We start from the raw sequence: 20,953 nt of genomic DNA on the forward strand, positions 1-20,953 counted from the left end.
AGACTAAATACTGCCAAGCAATCAATACAGACAAACTGTCGAGTAAATTAATCTAAAACCCTTTCATCCTGGCATTAAGCTGCATTGATTAATCAATGATAGTTTAATGAGGAATTCTCCGTTTGGATACAGTTAATATTAATTAATTTCCTTTGTTCCGTCCTATATTATATGTAACTAAATGAATGCCTTTTTGTGGTATCATGACAGGACCACCCAGGCACTATTGGATGATGCGCCTTTAACTGTCCATCCTTCACACCTCGTCCCAGAAGGGAGCCGGTGTAAGATTAGAAGACCCAAATTTCTGCCAACTAAAAGGGCGAGGTGCTTTTTTACCAGCAGCTAATGGGGATCCCTCATGGTTTTGGCGCTCTACTCTGGTGCCCTGTTTTGTGTTCGACTAAGCGTCAAAGCGCACAAATACAAATCCAGTTTTACTCATTGTTGCATGATGATAAAACGTAACATGACACCTAGCTCAGGGTTTTTGGATAACACAGGGCGCCTTTTTAAGCACGGGTTGTTGCACACCCAAAAGTGTGCATGCGTTGGGTTGTCTGTGCACGGCTAAGCGTTGCTGCCTGTAGGTATTTCATCTGGCCCAAGCTGTACAGAGCTGTTGGGACTCATGTAGGTCATGGAGACTGCGTTTTCTCCTCTCTTTGCTTTCCCCCTGCTTCTCTCTCTCCCTCTCTATGTCGCTGTCTGCGGAAAGTAGGACAGCTCAGATTTCGGCCGTGAAAAGGCAGAAAAGGAGGGAGCAACCAGGAACGAGCAGAAATGCGGGAGAGAAAGTGAGAAATGAGAGGCTAATAAAACAGATAACTTAATTAAGCAAGCGCCCTCCTAGCAGTAATTCATTACATAGAGCCATTCATTCTTTCACGTAACAAATTAATCAGATTACCACAGAAATGATCATATCTGCTGCCACTGAATGTCAGATCAAGGAGAGTCACAAGACAAAAGGGCAAACGACGTCTTCAATTTGCAGACATGCTCTCGTTACTGATCTGAACGAAATAAATGAAACCATGCCCCCTTTTTCTTTTCTTTTTTGTTGTGACTGGTAGTTTTTAGAAAAAGACTAAAGGATCCCGTCAACGAACTGCAACAGACTGAGCCAAAGAGCTGGCAAAGTGGCAGAGAAAGAGAGAGTGACACACAGAAAACTCTGTGATCTGGACATCTCCAGAGAAAACTCTCCATTATTGAGGACAATTTATCCAGAACGGAGACACGTACTGTGGTTCCTATGAATAAGAGATGACTGTTTGTTCTCGCCTGCGATCCGATTAGTCCTTGTTTTTTTTACGCTTATGCAACAAAGGCACCTCTTCAAGTATAAGATTTCTTTCTACGTCTTCCTTTTACTTTTGGTACTTTTTGCTACTCATCGTATTATTCGTCATTTTAATCACAACTTGTTTCTTTGTTGTATATATCGACAGAAATCTGATAAAAATGTAAATATAAGAAATAAAATATCACCCTGTTGTTAGCTTGGACCAAGGCTACAGGTCAGCCTGACAACAAGTGGACCATTTCCAGTTTGTTGCCAAAGTCTTACCCGGGATGTCAAGTGCTGTTTTGCCAAATTACAATTTGCTGCCGTAATTGGACGGCGGCTCCAAATCTGCAGCGTGCTGAATGTACATTTTCTGCCCAGGCTTCGCTGGCAATCGTCCTTGGTGCACAATTAAGCATCCGCTCCCACTTTCACTCTTATTGGCAAAATATTTGGCCTCTGTGTGCGGAGCTTCTCAGCGGGTAGTGACAGTAAATAGAAGAGAGACTGTTCATGCAGCGCCCGCCGAGACGGCCTTTGGAAAGATTGTGTTGCTATACACTTTGCATGTGCAAATGCAGGCTAAGCTTCCAAACATAGGTTGTACCTTTCAACCAAATAGCTATAGCATGTCATTTTAATTTAAAACGAACTTCTACTGATCATTTCCAGAGTCTGCAGACATTTTGAAATGTGTCTAATTCGTATTAGACACATTTGTATTCAAATGCTTAATATGATCAATGATCAATGTTAATTATTATTTATGGCCTGTCCAAATGTGTCATTTCAGTTTGCATTAAATGAGCTGCATTGCTAATTAAATTTGACTGCACGCACTTCCAAAATCTTCCAACTTTCGAGTTTGCGAGTATGAGTGGGCGTTAAGACGCCATTGTTTACGGACAGAGCAGCCTCTGTGGGTGAACTAACGGCTCAGTATACTGTGTATGGTCTGATGCACGGCAGCACAGATGGCAGCTTGCCACTGTACGTGACTCTGTATTGTCAGTGTGCGCTGGGAGTCTTTTCTTCTTTTGTTCCTCTCTGTACATTTTCTCGATCTATCGTCCCTCCATCTCTCCCTTGGCTTCTTTTCTGCGCCCTTCCCCTGCCTTCCTTTGCTCCGCCGGGGCCAACCAGACCTCTGTATCTTGGGTCTTAATTTGGTGCAGTAATTGGATGACAAGGGGCAGTACACTGTCCCCCTTCCTCATGAGTCAGCAGAGTTTTCTTGGCTAGTGCCTCCCACTCCTGCTGACTACAGGCGCTGTACTGGGACAGCCAATTGTCCCAGGCTCATTCAGGTTTTTGTGTCTCCATCTCATCATCCGGATGTTAGTTTCTCGGATCAGCTCAGACCACACACAGCTCCGTATTACAGTCAGAGGGGCTTTATAAAGGGTACTTGTTAGTGGGAATATGGAGCTTGGGTGGGTCAGCCAATTCAGCCTATCAGTGGCCACAGCCTTACTGGAAAAATACAGGGCAGATATGGCTATATGTTGACAGTGTTGCAGACCTCTGTAAAGCTGCAGATGACAAGTAAATAGTTGTGTGAGAAAAGCTTTGGTAAATACATTGGTTTGGGGGAAAAAATAAAGCTGAACTGATCTGAAAATGTTTATGCATCTTCTCCATTGCGGTTCAAACTCTGGAGTAATTTCTTACTTCAGCACTCTAACATTTCATACATGCTTTTAAATGTTAAAACACGTATTTCCATGCAGCCCGCTCAGGATCAGTCATTTATTGTCATATCTTAGTAATTAAATCAAACACAGCTATTCCATTACTAACCCCCATATTAATTAATCACATGGACTGCACTGTTTTTTTCCATTTTTTATTTATTTATTTTTTTAACCCTCAGCCAATCTGACGTTGATACACAGTACATGTCTAAGGTTAATTTAAGGGCTGTGGTTAAGGTTAGAGGAAGCCATGATTGCACAAAGCCTGAAGGCTTAACTCGGAGCACAAAAAGTCCCCAATGAGATGAAACTAAAAGAATTCCCCTCTTGCTCTCAGTGTTCCAGGAAGAGCAGACATGGGAGCTGGTCGACCTGGTGGACTCTCTGTAACTGTGGTTTGGACTTTTTCCTGACATTCTTTTTCTGCTGGTTTCACTGATCTGTGTCACGTATACAGCCCGTTATCCAGGTTGCCTGCTTTTTTTTTTTTTCGTCCCACTGTGGCCCATGTAATGGATTCTAATGTGTGTGCGGGCTTGCATGCCTAATGGATAATAGTCTTTTAGTAACTCCTATCTGATGTAATGGCTTGTAAGGTGTACGTAACACCAGTGGAACTATTTTTAGACCAGCGGACAATTCTTGGAGACATTGATGTGTGTTTGCGTGTTAGCTCCTGGGCGTGCACACACACGCTTGTGTACACACTTCAGTTTCTCTTTGTCTAATTGCGCTCATCTAGTTTCTGTCTGGCTGTATCTGTATGTGTGCCCGTGGGAGGTTCCCTGTGTGCACAAATGATAATATATTAAAAAATGTACACTGCATATGCTCCATGTAATGCGTGGCTGCGTGTCTTACGATGTGCATGCGTAAGTGAGCTCATCTAGGTGCCTGTGTGTCTGATGGAGTGTGTGCGTTGCCTGAGGCTTTCAGTCTCTCCCAGAGGGATTACATCACGGGGCAGTTATCAGACCTGAGTCATCAGAGAAGTTGAGAGGCTCAGCTCCTCCATTCTCTCCCCCTCTCTTTCTCTCTCTCTCTCTCTTTCTTTCTTTGAGAGAATCTTTGAGGCATCAGCTCCCGTCCAAATCGTTATGCATGTGGTCGTTTGATTTGATCTTTGCCTTCATTTGGAGATCTGAGCTCCTGCGCTCTCTCAGCTGACGAGTATCACCTTATTCTTGCAGTCATATGACACAGCCGTAGACGGTGGTTTTTATGATGTGACGAAGAGGTGCATTTCTGATGATTAATGCCGCTACTGTAGCCGTAGCCTATTACTAGGTCATTACTTTTAGACGTCTACTGTTCGCCCCGATCCCTCGCTCCATCATCGAGGCCTCCGAGTTTCATCTCTTGCTTGGTGCATTATGTTCATATAATACAAACTTTGAACGAGCTTTTTCTGGTCTGACTGGAAGTTTTGAGCATTCGTCACCCATTGACTCGAGCTTTGCTACAAATCATGCACATAAAACCCCGCATGAAAACTCCACGTGACGCCGGTACGCCGACCCGACTGAAAACTGTAACTGGACCGAACAGTGTTTAATTAAATAGGACTTAATGCTCTGCATCGATGATGATTCCATCCAGGTTTACTTTATATAACTCGAAAATATCTTGTTGATCTTTTTGTCCCTTTCCAGTAAAGGTTACCGGAGGTTCATGTTGCAGCTAAAGGTTCCTGCTATCCCACAGAGCAGAACAAACAAAAGGGCTTGGCGCTTGACTTTGGATTTGACTGTCAACACTTCACTCTCGGCTGTGGCCAAATAAAATCATGACGCCACCTCTGCATTATAATAATCCTGCAGTTAACGCGTTGAATGGCCGCTGAACCCATTGAACCCTTTCATGTCAAACCTGAATTTATTCTCTGGCTCCTTCCTCTATATGTGAAAGGACTGTGACCAAATCGCCTTTGTATCTCTACAATCAGCTGATGAACTGATTCACCTATTTTTTTGGAAGAAGAAGAAGAAGAAGAAGAATTGTGTCATTGTACCTGGGAACTGCTATTGCACCATGCGCCATGCAGCCTTCCTGTGGTTTTCCTCCCTGGCTGACGAACTGTGATGTGGACATGTGAGCGTGACTCGGCCTGTGTGTGCGTGGGAGTGCAGCGGCAATGAGGGGGTGGGTGGGAGTCACAGCTGTGCAGGCTAGATATACAGTCAACAGTAGAAAGCATTCATACTACACATTCTTCTGCAGTGTGTCACCAGACTGCCTCGCTCTTCCTCTCTCTTGCTTTCCACTTTTTTCCCCTTCGCTTCTCACATCACTCTGTCTCCTGATTCTCCCTAACCCCCCACCACCCCCACCACCCCTACACACACACACACACACACACACACACACACACGTACGTGCCTTTGTGCATGTGCAATCATACACTCACTTCCTTCCCCAAAGTTCTCCCCCGTAGCCGTACCACCCTAACTGCCACCACTTTCTTTTACCGCTATTTCCTCCTTTCTTCTGTGGAACTTATCTTACTTTCCTGGATTTCAGCTCTCTCTCTTACACACACACACACACACACACACACACACACGTACAAGCACAAATTCCCTCCATTTCCTTGAGTAAGCGAGAAAAAAAAAAAAAAGACACTCCATGGACAACGTAAAGCTGCCTCTCCCAGACGGGGTGTGTCAAAGCTTTTGTCTGTATAATGCTGTATTAAATATCAGAGTTAACCAGAGGGGTGGGTGGGGGGGTATGTGTGCATGTGTGCAAAAGTCTCCGGCATTTTTTTTTTTTTTTTTACATTAGAGAGAAAGAATGGTGGCTCGAAAGCTAGCCACCAGGGGAGGAGCCGTAGGTTGAAGTGCTCAAGTGCTGCTCCAGGTTTGTTTCATTTCATTTGCTCTGTAATGAGTCCTGCTGCTGCCGTAAGAGGCACAGAGAGATCCGACTGGGGAGTTCAAAGTTAAGCCACAGGAAGGGAGGAAAGGAGGGAAAGGAGGGACGCTGGGAGGGCAAGGGGAAGGAGAGGCGAGAGAGAGGAGAAAAACACACAAGCCGGCAGACCCCTCGCTCCTGAGTGAGCTTGGAGGCGAGAGCAGCGGCAAAGACAAACTTTCCCTCTCCCCCGCAGCACGTCCCTCCTCGCTGCCCCACACCCTTCTCACATGAACCCTCGTCGCATTCGAGCCCTGAAAAGAAACTGAAGCTTGGAAGGGGTCTGAAAAAAAAAAAAAAAAGTTGTGTCTGTGCATGACTGTGCGTCTGTGTGTCTGCTGGAGAGCCTGTGCGCCTCTCAGGGAGTGTATGTGTGTGTGTGTGTGTGTGTGTGTGTGCGCCGAGGTCTGTGTGGGAATGATTACATCAGCTTGCTGCAGCTTTATGATTGGTTGGTGAGCGTGTGGTTTGATTCAGTGCCTCGGAGCCCGTGGCTGAGGCTGTAACCCTTTGTGAGGGGGAGCGAGAGAAGGAGGGAGAGAGAGAGAGAGAGAGAGAGAGAGAGAAGGAAAGAGGGGGAGAGGAGGAAGAACGATAGTTGTCAGACTCAACCGGCACCGGGAGCACTGTACTATACCTGCTGATCGCCGATCGCTGACAGTTTCTGTGCCTCTGTCCTGTGCGCTGCACACACATCTGTCACACAGACAGTTCTTCTTTTTCTTTTTTTCTTTTTTCGTTTTCCTTTTTTATTTTGACAGAGCCGGCGGCCTAGAGACAGACTGAAGGACTAGCTATCTGACAGGTAGCACTACTGCAACTGTCGGCATTCACATTTTCCTTTGCTGGAGGAGTCAGGACAAGAAGAAGATTTTCTGTCTTAGAGACTGTGTGTGAGCGAGGGTGCGTATGTGAGTGTTTGGGGAGCTCGCTCCACAAAAAAAAAAAAAAAAAAAAAAAAAAAATGCCTTCGTGTTCCCCGGACTGCTGCCTATTGCGGGCCGTGGAGGTAAGACGACCGCTTTCTCTCTGTCTCTTATCTCTCCTTGTGTCTTCTTCTTCTTCTTCTTCTTCTTCTTCCGGTGTTCCTGCTTTTTTACATTTTTTAACCCAAAACAAGGAACAGGAACGCGTAAATACCTTGAAGCCAAAAGACTGCTCGTCCGGTTCGAGATGTGAGCGCACATTAATAAAGGAAAGAGTCCAGTACGTCAGCAGCTGTGAGAGATTTGAGGCTCCCCCGTTTTTCACGTTGGAACATTTTGGATAGGCAGAGCGCCTCGGGCCGAGTTTGTCCAAAAACCGGGATGCTGCAAGCCGGTTCGGGGGAGAACAGAATTTCTTTGTCGTGATTTACTACGTGGGAAGTACGCATACTTTACATGTATAGGTTTAGTGGGCTGGATTCTTGTGTAGGCTGTCAAGACTGGATTCCTCTGCAGGTTTAGTAGCCTGCTCCATTTTCCTCTGCGGGCCATTAGATACCGTGTGTGTGTCGTGCGAATGTTGATGCGTCCCCTTGACAAACAACCTGTGGACACTTAGTGGAAGTAAATTTAGGTCGATTTACCACAATAAGCCGTGGCAGCTGCGGTTCATGAATTATGTGGTCAAACAAAGGATTATCTACAGCGTACATCCAGTATGTGGACACACTGGATGTTGACCGTTCCCGGACCGTGATTGGACTGCACTGATCGTGGCTTATTTGTTGGATTATCAATAGAAGCGACGTCTTAAATTGCGGGAAAGATTGTTAATTATTAACCGGTTCAAGTTATGAAAGAAGAATTTGAGTTGGCGAGATTGGCCGTGACGGCGTACTTCATGCTCGTGTTATTTCTGGATACAGACATTTTCTTGATAAGCTATAATTGGTAACCCAATTCTTGCCTCCCTTTAAGCTACAGTGCTGTATGTACTCATTTGGTCTTTGTGTTCACGAGAGCACATGCTTGTTATACACTACAGTGTATTTGCTTCTTTATCACACAGCAATTGCTACATGGTCTTCACTGTCGGTCTTTGCCAATTGTCTGCTATAATTACGTGCCTTTGTGTGGTCTAGTGCTATAGGATAAATAGTACGCCAGGGCTAAATTATCAGAAAATGATAAACGCGGCGATCACAGCTTAGTATTCTCTCTAGAGTCACCATAAAAAGAAGCTTTAAACATTTAAACTGACACCTTATTTTGAAGGTCTATCAATCTATGCAAATATTTCCTCTGGTTTATCAAACCACCTTTCGCGTGACCCCTGTTTGTTCTAACCGAATCCGCTATTTCTCCCTCCTCTCAGATTGTGAAGATCTTCAGTGAAGACGGCATGGGGAAAGTTGTGGAGATCCCAGCTGACATGACAGCCAGGGACCTGTGCCAGCTCCTGGTTTACAAAAGCCATTGTGTGGATGACAACAGTTGGGCACTTGTTGAGCACCACCCGCTACTAGGGCTAGGTAAGGGTCAGAGCCCCACGGGCCTGAAAAGCTGTTCACACACACACACACACACACACACACACAAAAGCACCCACGAACATACATGAATGGACGCTCGCACACTCGCTCGTTTGGCCACACAGAAAGATCATGGGCGTTTGGGTGGGCTGAGACATGCAACACAATCGCTGACTTACACAGGTGCATCCGTATGCATGCATGCATGCATGCCCGCGTACTTGTGCAGACAGTCGAGGCGCATATTCTCACGCAGGCATGCGTTCAAGCATGAGTGCATGCACATACTATGCGGCGTATGCACGCAGAGAACCATAAAGTCCAGTGATCTAATCAAGTGCAGCGCAGAGGCTGTGCGGAGGGTTTCAGTGGCGCAGATCTACTTTTGTGCTGACGGGGCGATTATTTATTTTTTTTTTGATTCAATAGCGAAATGAAAAAAAAAAAAGACCGAAAGGTGAAGAGACGATTGAAAGAGGGCTGAATCACGAAAATAACACTCGGCGCTGAACGGGAGACAAGGGGGTGGAAGGTGATGAATAATCCTGAGACCATAAAACCTTGTGCTAACAAAGTAAGGTGTGTTGAGATTAGCTCGGCATTGTTCTGTTATGTGGAGCTCGTGCATATCGCAGCTTAGGTGTGAATATGAATCCTCGAAGAAGAATGAGCTCAAAATACACGCATGAAATGATCCGTTTCACAGTCTGCACTGGCCTACATGTGATGTTGCTGCTTGTGGAGAGCAAAGTTTGTCCAGAGGATAGTGAAAGCGGCCGGGAGTGTTGCATTTGACACCCTGATATTTTTAACTCCGGCAAGTCGGTTTGAGGTCACTGTTACGAAGCAGGTATTTCTGACAAAGAAATAAATTGAGGAATCCGGGACGGTTCAGGGCTCGTTATTATTGGCTTATTAGCTACGTGCTGACAAATATTGTTATCTAGTAGGTGTTACGAAACTTTTTTTTCCTTCCTTCGTTACTGGAGAGGTCAAAGTGGATGGTTATGGATTAGGAGATAAAGTCGCGCAACCTTTGTTGCTTTTTTTTTTTTTTTTTTTTACCTCCTCCTCTAGGTGACATCATAGATGCAGCGCCGTAGATGGCACGTCGGGGGTTGTGATGATTGATGAAAAGATTAAAAGCCTTCTTTTTTCTTTTTCCTTTTTTTCACCAGTGGTGATACCACTAGCGCCGCTCTCCTGAAAATAGAAGCACTCCCTGCAGGAAGGGACCCGGCTAATGTAGTTTAAAAAGGTCAAACCGATGATGGCTGTATTCACTTACAAATTAGGAACATCTTCTATGTAGAGCACCGAGTATGATGCCACGGATGTTATCAAGTGCATTTTAATGAACTGGTCGATAGTAATTACAGATGGATTCCTTCGCAGATTTTGGGGTAAGCTCTGTTATAACGTAGCACCGGAGTGACATGAGAAAAGACAATGCGTCCGACTCCAGTGGCTAATCAAGGTATTTTGACTTGTAGCTGCATTAAGAAGGGTGAGAACTGTGCTAGACCTGGCAGTGTGTAACAGTAGCTTAGGAAAGTTGTGGCCAGCTGAACGTGAAAAAAAAACCCAACCTCCCCCTGAGGAGAGGGCGATTATAAAGCACTTATGGAGGACAAGTTGAGCCTGTGCTTTCTGCTCGTGTCTGTACAGTTAAACAGACGTGGGAGAGACGGGGGTGTAATTTTATATAGAGCTCTGCTGGTGAAAAACGCGCTGCAGAGAGAGAGAGAGACGTAGTGAAAAACACATGTGAAAACATTTCATTTCTGCCGTTTCAACTGACATCGTGTGTCAAGTGAGTGCATTTTGTCATACACGTTTTTATATCTTTTTTTTTATTATTATTATTGTGCCGGCTGATCTGTTGTCAGGTGAGGAAACTTTTACAAAGTATATTGCATTATTCAAAGTACAGGTCCCAAAGCTCTAACCTAATATTTCACCATCCATCATGATCTGCTTACATTTCTCGTCACTGCTGCCAAATACAGTTAGGCCGCCTTGTTGTGAATGACATCACTTTTGGCTCGGAGCACTGTAACTCTATTCTATTATAGCCCTTCTTCTTTTTTTTCTTTTTTTTTCTGGCGCTCCTGCGCTGCAACTGTATTCTTCTCAGATCTGGACTGACTGCATGTAGCGTTGAGGGGTTTCGGTAAACGAGATGTGAAGGGGGCATTTTTAATCATAATTAAGCTCCTGATCGCGTTTGTAACGGTGACAAAAATTATTGGGGGGAAAAAAAATATCCAGTCGCTGCCATGATTTCGTGGTATTTGTTATCCCTCTGTGTGCTGTCTGCAGTGCATATGTGCAATGTGCCATATATAGTAAGATAACAGCATAACAACCAACAAGTAACAATAACTTTTTTTTCCCATTTGTTTTAGTGCAGGGGTCTGAAACAGTGGACAGATTAGGCGCAGCAGTTATTTTCATTGAAGAATTGCCTTCTTTTCTATGTAATTTTCATACTTTGCAAATTCATGCTACTGCTGGCCAGATTAGGCCATCTGGTTGGCTACTTCTGGCCCACAGGGTTAGGGTTAGGATTAGGGTTAGGGTTAAGGTAAGATGCACAGTTGTGATCAAGCTGTAATTACAATTACTTTTTCATTAAGTATTAATTTTCTATAGCTCTTCTGTAGTACCCACCAGAAAACCAGAGATGTGTTCATGTAGTTAGTCATTTGAAACACAGATTTTTGCATCATATCAAGAGTATTGATAAATATCTGAAAATTGCATGTCTTTTGAGAGCCAGTATATATATTTAAGTGACTGTTGCCTACACCCAAAAGTCTTTAAGTACACCCCTGGAACACAACATTTTACCAAATCTAGTGTGTGAAAGTATCACAGGGTGTGAGCGCCGCGCTCCTTAATGCGTGCACATGTGGTTGTGCGGCCGACGAGAATAAAAGTTTCAGAGAGTCCCAGAACAATACGCCGTTTGAACAGTGCGGCCTATTCCCGCACGCCGCTGCATGGGATGAAACAGCCCTTTATAGATAAGTGACCTCCGCTCGTCAGCCCGCTAAGGTCGGCAGCTACGGAGCCAGCGAGGTAGAGCTGCCAGGGTGAGTCACGGTCACGAACATGGGTGACTCATCAGACACCGGACGGCGCGAGACGGGAAAGCACAGGATGAGTCGTGACGGTGCGAGGAGGTTGTGACAGAGGAGAGGTGAAGAGGAGGAGGAGGAGGGGGCACGCGAAATGAGAAGATAATTGGAGACAGAGCAGGCTTCTCCACTTTTTTACCCCAAAAACAAAGCAGACCACTAGTGTTGCAAAACTTGAAGTACGTCACGGAATTTAATTTAATGTACTGAGGAAGAAAGGATGTCTTTTATTAAAGGCATGACAGAACTTGTGAGGCTGTTGGAGCTGACTGACTCATGTCCGGTGTCAACGTCAGAGTCAGGGAACATAAATCACCGGGACCTCTGACCACATTCATACAAGGACACTTTTTTTTTTAAGTTGAATCACAGCTTCTTCTTTCTTTTTTTTTTTTTTCCTCACGCCAAAAGGCCTTGGCCTCTGTATCAGTCACAGCTGGTTAGTTGAGCACAAATCCAGCCTGCAACTGCAGATCATTTTAGGCCGCTGAGCATGTTCAATAAAAACCAAGGATAACTTAACAACATCATTCAATTCATTAGTCGCGGGGACATTTGCGGTCACACTCTTCATCATACGTCCTTTAAATCTGTGTCACGACATAGCTGCACAGTGCAAATGTGTGTAACTGGATATGATATGTAACTGCTGTGTGTACGCTTGAAACTTGAAATGTCCACATTTTTATCGCTGTTAAGTAAGTAAAACTTGGCTCAAATTCGAACCAAATAGCAGACAGGGTCGTTTTTACTTTTCCTTCTGGTTTCATTATTACGCTCTTCCACACTTTCTGTTTCTGATTCACAGGAAATCTAAAAAGGTTTCGTTTTGACGTGTGCAACTTTTTTCCTTTGAAGAAAAATTATTTTAACCTTATTCTGGTCAGATATTCGCATCATTTCATGGGAACACAGAGCTCATTCGCCTCTCTTTTCTGTCTCCTCTCAGAGCGCTGTCTAGAAGATCACGAGCTGGTGGTTCAGGTCCAGGCCACTATGAACAGCGACGGTAGATTCCTCTTCAGGAAGAACTATGCCAAATATGAATTCTTCAGAAACCCCCTGGTAATTGCTTTTTCTTACACATTTCTTTACCTGTCACCGCCGATGTCTCCTGTTGATATATGTTATTTGCCCATAAAATAAAAAAAAAAAAAAAACGGTCCTACGGCGACAGCACGCCAGAGTCAGTGACTTTTACATTTTTATGGTGTGCACTGTGAGTATTTTTTTTTAGATATTCTGTAATGCTGTTAAACTGCAGTCGCTGAAAGGCTAGGCCGCTGAGGAATTCGTCTGAAGTAGTGGTGTTTATCCTGCACATGTTCCTTGACAATGTGTCTTGTGAAATATAATGACAGCTGACTGTACCTAATGAAATTTGCATGACGCGTCTCCTTCTGTCACAAATTCCTACCCTATAATTATTGTCACAGTTGCTGACATTCTCTGCCTGTCTCCACCTTCTCGTCCACCAGACATTTTTCCCAGAGCACATGGTTGCGTGGTGCCAGGAAACCAACCATACGATTCCGCCATCTCAGCTCCTTCAGGTACGTACGGCGCACGCACGCGCTGCGTATGCGCGCACATATCTCCATTTCATTCTCTCCCCGCTCCCTGACACGCACCCGGTTTGGTTCACCTCCGAGTCAGCACCTGCTGCGCACTGTACAATCAAGCCGACATACATCACCTCTGACCTTAGACAGCGTGTCTCGTCAGAGCCTGCAGTAATAACTACTGTTGATCCCCTGTTGACACATGACTGTCTCGGTGCACACACCGCAGGCCCGGCGCTTGTGAGGGGTGGAATTAGGCAACCAGAAATAGAACATACAGTTCCTTACCTATCCACCGTGTGTTTGCGCTGCACAAACTCGCAGATGTGTTGTTTCGCCCCACGTGCTACTCTCACGAAAGACTCGTATTCCTCCAATGGGAGAAGGCAAAACAAAAGATTCTCTCTATTTAGAAGCTCAGGCTTTAGCGTTTTAATGTTTAAAGGCTTTACATGCAGTCTGGCGCTCCCCTTTATCATGTAATGGAGCTGTCAGAGACGGAACCCCAAGAGGAATCCATCCCTTTTTCCTCACTACCCAAAGCTTTTAACTCCCGTGCGGATCATACGGACGGTGCGCTCCGCATACAGAAGTCAATAAATGAATAGGGTGAGCGTGAGTCGTGTCAGGAATTCCCAGTGTTTGACTTCTTCTAAACGCGAGACGGTTGCACCACATCAGAGCGCCGTCCTCCAAACCGGGGCCCTCTCTCCCGGGCCGAGCCCATCCAGGTGTTTGCAATATTCGCCGAGATGCAAGAGGCACATGTCAAAGCAGGGCAGTCAAGGCTGCAGCCCCTCGGAAAGGGAGCTTTTCGAATTAATGTTGCGTGTGAACGCCTGCCTCTGCAAATGTTGGAAAAATCTTCATGCATTGTGAGATGTTTCCATAACACTGGGGAACATGTGCTTCGAATATCGAACGGTCCTCTGGAACAGTTTGTCTCTCAGCCGCAAGCCACAGATTCCGCATCGGCTTTGATAACTTAACCTGCCACTTCATGGTGCGATGGAAAACATGGAAACTCTGGTTTTAAGGGTTCCTAATAGCAAAATGATTGGCACTTTGCAAAACATCACATGTTTATGTAGTTTTTTTATACAGTTTTTTTTAATAAAATATCACGAGAAGCTAAATGTCTCAACTAAAAATACTAACACACATACACCGTTCAGGCATAACATTATGACCACCTTCCTAATATTGTGTAGGTCTCCCCTGTGCCTCGAAAACGGTTGTGACTCATGGACAGGGTGTCCTGTGGAGTCCTTTGGGTCCTATAGGTTGAGGGGAGGTTAAAGTTTCCAAGCAGAACACTCAATTATCACAAGATGCTCAACGATATTCACTTCGCCTCTCAGTGGTCATAACGTTGCTGTGCTGCTTGTGTTTAATGCCTCAACAGATTCCATCCACTGCAGCTCTCAGTCTCTGGTTGTTGCGGTGGCAAATGGCTTCAGATGTAATCCGTCACTGACCTCATGGGCCGAATCACTTCATAACTATTTGTATTTCCTGCTCCCTCTTTCAGAACTTCCTAGCCACCAGTAGCTGTCCAGAAATCCAGGGGCATCTGTATATGAAGGAGGTGGGAAGGAAGTCGTGGAAGAAAGTTTACATGTTCCTGCGGCGCTCGGGACTCTACTGCTCCACAAAAGGAACCTCAAAGGTAACGGCAACTCTGATCTTTTCGTCTCACAGGGCACAATATATTCCAGATTGAGTGTAATTACCTTCAAAGAATTGGCCCTTTTTTGATGGCGGCCCCTGTGCAGTCAGTGTACCCCCCGGGCCGTCTCTCTCTCTCTCTCTCTCTCTCTCTCTCCCTCCCTCCCTCTCTCTCTCTGTGATGTCCTGACTTATTAATTATTTCTGTCTCCAGGAGCCCAGACATCTACAGTTACTAGCAGACATAGAAGACAGCAACATCTTTACTGTCGTCACGGGCAAAAAGCAGCACAGTGCGCCCACGGAGTACGAGTTCTGCATCAAGGTGAGCCTCGGATGACTCGGGATGAATAATCTCATTATGAAATACTGAAATGTTACGAGCAGTGATTCATATCCTGCGCGGTCCTCCGCTGAGGTAGAAAGACGTCTGCACGTCTGAATGCTGATGGACAAGCCAGTCTGGTTTATTGCTGTGTTTATGAAAATTATAAACTCAGCAGTTGAACAGTTTATCCTTTTATTCTTATCGACTCTTTTTTTTTTATTGCACTGGGAGTAATAATGGGAGTGATGATGAGAACAAAGCATTATTGTGTAATAAACATTATCTCCGCTGTGGTTCTATTGATTGGCAGCCCAATAAAGGCAGAGGGGAGATGAAGGAGCTGAGGATGCTGTGTGCTGAGGACGAACAGAGCAGAACCTGTTGGATGACTGCCTTCAGACTCTTTAAGGTAACTCAAACATATTTGACGAGCCTTCTTTATCTTAACGTGGCTAAGAATGGAGATTTCTTGCAGCAAACTGTGATGTTGAAATTTGAATTAAAAACAATGCTCATTAAGTATTCTATGTTATATATTTGTGATGTGCATTTTTTTTATTTATTAATTTTTTTTTTTCTTTCTTTTTTTTTTTACAGTATGGGATTATATTGTACCAGAACTATAAGATTCCCCAGCAAAGAAAAACCTTACTTTCACACTTCTCAGCTCCTGTGGTAAGTTTTCTTCTCCTCCTCAGATTCTCTCTAAGGACATTAAATTAGGATGCTGAAACATTACTGACTGTGGCGATGCAACATGCTGCAGACACAGCTGATGAACCAGTTTGACCAGTGGTGTCACTGCGCTTGACGCTTTCGTGCATCTCTGTCTCCCCCTAGCGGAGCGTATCGGAGAACTCCCTCGTGGCCATGGATTTCTCAGGGAGGATAGGCAGGGTGATTGACAACCCTGTAGAAGCTCAGAGCGCTGCCATGGAGGAGGGACATGCGTGGAGGGTGAGACGCAACCTCAGTTTTTCTGTTATGGTGGAGGAAGGGAAAAAATGTTGATTTCTGTTCACTGAAAAAAAAAAGACTAATGGATTTGGACTGCCTTAAACAAATGTTAATTAAATCCATTTGCTTACTCATGTAGAGGAAAGAAACGCCAACTTTACTCTTATTTAAGTTTAAATTTAGTTTACGTATTTTAATTAAGTGTAATTCAACTTTACTTGCAGTGGATCATTATAATTTTCTGCTGCTCTAACTTCATTGTAATTCAACAAAATATTGGAATCCACTTGTTTGGACTCAGTAGTTATTTTACAGCAGGTTAGGATTTAAAACAACTACAATAATATAATAAATTGTTTAAAATACAGTAATATGTATATCTTTTCTGCCATGTGACGAGATCATTAACTAATCCCCATTGTGTTGTCTCTGTGTGGCATCTCTCTCAGAAGAGGAGTCAACGAATGAACATATTAGGTTCCCACAGTCCACTACACCACTCCTCACTAAGCTCAGGTAAACGCTCAAATGACTGAATTCTCTTGCACTTTTTTTTTCTTTCTCCTTTCCTTTCTTCTTTTACAAAATGATTGTGTGTGTTTTAATGTATGTGCATTGTATTTTTTTTTTCTGCAGTCATCCACATAGCTCAGCTGTGGTTCCACGGCAGGATGACCAGAGAAGAGTCCCATCGCATTATCCATCAACAGGGACAGGTAGACGGGTACGTGAGCCAGAGCATTTTGTATACACGCAATAGTTTTTTTTTGTTTGCAGCTATAATAATTCAAGCACAGTGTTTTTCAGGGACTTTCTCACAGTGTCTTTGTTCCTTTTGTTTGTTTTTTTTTTTTTTTAATTCAGGTTGTTTCTACTGAGAGTCAGCCAGAGTAACCCCAAGGCGTTTGTGCTCACATTGTGCCATCACCAGAAAATCAAACATTTCCAGATACTACCGGTAAGCAATTCAGGCAACTTAGTCTTTTAGGGACCGTAGAGCATAAGCTAGACCCTTAACGTTCATGTTGCTGGTTTTTGTTGTCTCACGTGTGAAGAAATCTGTAGGAAATGACATCTGTTATCTGTACATCAGCTATGTCGACCCCAGAAGGCGAACCGCTGCCCCAAACCCCTTTTTAACTCTTGTCTCATGTCCGTCACCTCCAGTGTGAAGAGGATGGCCAAGTCTTCTTCAGCCTTGACGACGGCGCCACCAAATTCACCGACCTGATCCAGCTGGTGGAGTTCTACCAACTCAACAGAGGAGTGCTGCCTTGTAGACTCAAACACCCGTGCACCGTCGTGGCCTTATGACGTCTTCTGCTCATCTCACCCCGCGACCCCCAACACTTGACCTGACTCTGCCTAACGCAAACCAAACAAAGTGAACCCTTCCGCCGATCGGTTCTTTTTGTTTGCGCCTCTGTAAGAAGAAGCTGGTGAATTGATTGGCGTCGTTGCTCGTTGTCCTGTTTCGTCGCGAGTCCGCTGGAGACTGCTGACCTGTTGGATCCCTCTCGATTTGCATGGAGCTCTGAGGAGTCGGACGCACAACTCGCCCCTTGAGGCTCGAGAGGAGAGGAGATGGAGGAGATGAACACTGCCGTCTGCGTCAACGCTGGTGCAGGATCTTCCACAATGTTGCCACCGATAATAGGCACGGACCCCTTAAGGTAACATCGCACAGCTCAAGGATATGACTGTATTTCCCTTCAACTGGACAATCAGCAGGAGAGCCCAAGCTTTCGTTTGGACCGCTCTGCTTTCAGCTGACGAACAGTGGTCTCGTTCAAACTTTTTATCACACGTCCTCAAAGAAAACGCCGTAGCTAGATAGAGATCTTCCTGTCTCTTAGTTTTATACTCATTGAAGTGGGTGTGGCCTTTCACAGCGCATGTCTTCTCCACTGGCGCGTCGCCACTGCCCTCTAGTGTCGTAGGCATGCATGGACATGTCCGGGTGAAAACTTGGGAGACGCAGGAACGGAGCGGTTGAAACAGAGTATTCCGTGGACAATACAAGACAAAACAACTATCTGCATCAACCACATCTGCAGTCTGTTTGCTCGTCTCTGATCTCGCAGGGTTTCCTCCTTCGCGACGCATCGATTGCAGTTATCTGTCGTTGGCAATATTCTCTTTAATGAGTCTGCTTCCTGGATATTTGCAGCTCTTCGTCGTACATATAAGCTACTCGTCACGTATTTCCCGGGCGACTGCCACAAAAACAAAATTGCATATTAAGCGAAGCACGGTGTCATTCAGGGTAAAGAAACAAGGACAAAAAAAAAAAGCTAGAACAATTCAGCATTTGTTGACTGTAATGGCGAAATGTAATTCGGGTACAGAGGAGGTATTTGCAGATACATGCAGCGGGATTATCCATTTTACTTAATTACAGTCCAATGCATAATAATGTGTACCGTGAGTACCTTATTTTTCTGTCTGATTCTCCTCCTCACAGCACAGGGAAGGATAACCACTAGCATTTCCTTCTAGAGTTGTATCCAAATAACTGTCGAAACAAGCGAAAACGAAATCTATATTATAATTTATCAAAGACGTTCAGCCCAGCGATGCAGTGGATCCAGTGGGGAACATCAGCCCCTGATCTTCATGTATTTTATTATAATTACATAGACCTCCTGCCTGTTGGAAGTCAGTGAGATGCTGTCAAACATACATGTGTGGTTTAGTGTGCTAGACTCACTGTGCATTACATTCCATATAATGTGGCCTTTTTCTGCCTGGAAGTACTTGTTAACAAACCGGATCCATTTTACAGTAACGCATTGTCACCGTATTGAAGCTAGCTACCGCTGCGGTACGGATAACATGTGTGTGAAGGAGAGAAGTTTGTGACACTATTCTAAACAAGTGACACACGGATCTCCTTCTTTTCAGTCGCATTTTCACGAACCTGCTGTTGGATTAAATGAAAACGGGCGTCAAAAAACTGGAAATCATACTTTAAACATGCCCGTTCGGATTATTTTTCCCTTCATTTGGGTTTACTGACCCGTACGTGATTATTTGTCTTCGAGTGGCGATAACGAGATCATCAGACTGAGAGCACAGGGAGTGCGTGTTGTGCTCATTTTTTGTCCCAGACAGCATGTTAGTAATAAAAGTCTGAATATACCGTAGGGCACATCTGCAGTGGAGCTCCTGTAATTAACCACAGCGAGAGGACGGTGTCAGCGCTGTGTCTTTAGATTGGTCAGTTTTCATGTCGAATTGATGCTGTCGTCCTCTTACATGTCTGACACGGTGGGAAATTCTCAAAAAAATTACTCAAATTCTCATAAGGATGCTAAAAGCCAATGCCAATGAAATAGGTTCAGGACCTCCCCTTGGTGAAACGTCTCCCCCGCACACGGCAGTTTTCGTTGTTGGTGTCTTTGCATTTGTACATCTGAAATTTCTCAACATGTGTTAGCCCAACGTTTGGTGGTAGCTTTGTTTAGGCTACCCGTCATCCACAGCCATTTTAATTTACCGGGAGACTGTCTCACGGTTTATTAATTATCTTGAGATGCAGAATAGCAGCACTACTATTGACACTGTGCATGGTCAGCATTATTTATCAGAAAAAAAAAACAAAAAAACGATGCAATGACTCTTTTCTTTTGTTTGTTATTTTTTTAATTGTTGCAGCTAAATGTATTTATTTATCTGGATGTGACTGATTACTTGAAAATTTTAGATGTCTTCTTCTTCTTTTTTTTTTTTCCTCAGCGCTGTTCTGTACAGTTTTCTCTTGTCATTACCATGAAATGATTTGACCGGTGTGATTATTATTATAATCATTGTAATGAGATAGCCGCTATTGATGTTTATCTTTTCTTTTTTTTTTTCTGTTTGTTTTGATTATTCAGAAATAATTTTGTCATCATCAACACTTGTTATGAAGTGATGTTTAAAGCACACTGGCATCCGTAGTGTTAACGTTGTCATTCCAATAGAGGATAAAAAAAATAAGAAAATACCAGGTTTTTCCCAAAGCATTGGCCACTAAATTGATTATTAACTTAATTACTGCTCTGATTTCTCATAAATTAGTTGGAAAAAAAGAAAGGAAAAAAAAAAACTATATCTAACCATAAATGCTAATAATTTTCTCATCATCGCCAGCTTGTGGTGACCTAAAATAGGGAAACGCAAAGACAGGTTTCAGCTATAAACCTGCAAATGCTTTGGTCAAGTAATCCTCTGCATTCTCATAATTCGCTTCTTGAACATCCTGTCTTGCAGACTCACATATAGAAATTTAAAATCTAAGATAGACTCTTAGATTCTAACAACAACAACAACAACAAAAACTATCCTAAAGATACAGTGATGCATTGTCTAATTTATACCCCTAAAACTGCAACAAGGAACTCAGAGCACCATTGTTAAAGTACTTTTCATTGCTTTAACCAATGTGTTTCACCAACTGCATGAATGTGGATCAGGAGTCTTAAGCTGCTGAGGCATCACTGACATGTTGTTCTGCACTCAAACTCCCCATCTAACTTCTGTCTTTTTTTTTTCTTTTTTTTTTTGTCTTTTGTGAAATGTAGTAACGTGTCACATGAGAGACAGGTCAGGTAGCTTTGGAAGGTGGAGTTTTATGTATGCATATCAGCCGTTGCAGGATTTAACTTTTATTCTGTAAGCAAAAAAAAAAAGAAAAAAAAATAGAAGAAAAAAAAAGAAAAAGTCAATTCAAATAGAGGAGAAATAAACAATAAGGTGTGTTTGCATATCCACATTTTTACACCTTACTGATATGAATGTAACCGTGTTGCTCAGGGCTGACTTGGAGCACGTTAAAAAACTACTGGTCCATCAAGACACTTCGCGTACAGGATGATGATGATGATGATGATGATGATGATTAAGATGATGATGATGATGACCTCCATGTACAGGAATATTTTAGTTTCATTAAGCT

General features: G+C 43.9%; 1 protein-coding gene across 5 annotated transcripts in view; it reads left to right on the forward strand.

Moving 5' to 3' along the window:
* Positions 1-20,718, forward strand: part of grb10b (growth factor receptor-bound protein 10b) — a 59,263-nt gene extending 38,545 nt beyond the window's left edge. For 3 of the 5 annotated variants that reach the window (XM_047598325.1, XM_047598329.1, XM_047598327.1), the window contains 12 exons: positions 8,200-8,356; positions 12,449-12,564; positions 12,978-13,052; positions 14,593-14,730; positions 14,944-15,054; positions 15,368-15,466; positions 15,655-15,732; positions 15,898-16,014; positions 16,464-16,530; positions 16,651-16,738; positions 16,879-16,972; positions 17,182-20,718. In XM_047598325.1, coding sequence (XP_047454281.1) covers positions 8,200-8,356; positions 12,449-12,564; positions 12,978-13,052; positions 14,593-14,730; positions 14,944-15,054; positions 15,368-15,466; positions 15,655-15,732; positions 15,898-16,014; positions 16,464-16,530; positions 16,651-16,738; positions 16,879-16,972; positions 17,182-17,328 — 1,287 coding nt within the window. In that variant the 3' untranslated portion in view covers positions 17,329-20,718. The remainder of the gene's footprint in view (positions 1-8,199; positions 8,357-12,448; positions 12,565-12,977; positions 13,053-14,592; positions 14,731-14,943; positions 15,055-15,367; positions 15,467-15,654; positions 15,733-15,897; positions 16,015-16,463; positions 16,531-16,650; positions 16,739-16,878; positions 16,973-17,181) is intronic. The other 2 variants (XM_047598326.1, XM_047598330.1) reach the window with 1 other exon arrangement.
* Positions 20,719-20,953: the final 235 nt, after the last annotated feature.

This window comes from Mugil cephalus, chromosome 11, assembly GCF_022458985.1.
Source record: "Mugil cephalus isolate CIBA_MC_2020 chromosome 11, CIBA_Mcephalus_1.1, whole genome shotgun sequence".
NCBI lineage: Eukaryota > Metazoa > Chordata > Actinopteri > Mugiliformes > Mugilidae > Mugil > Mugil cephalus.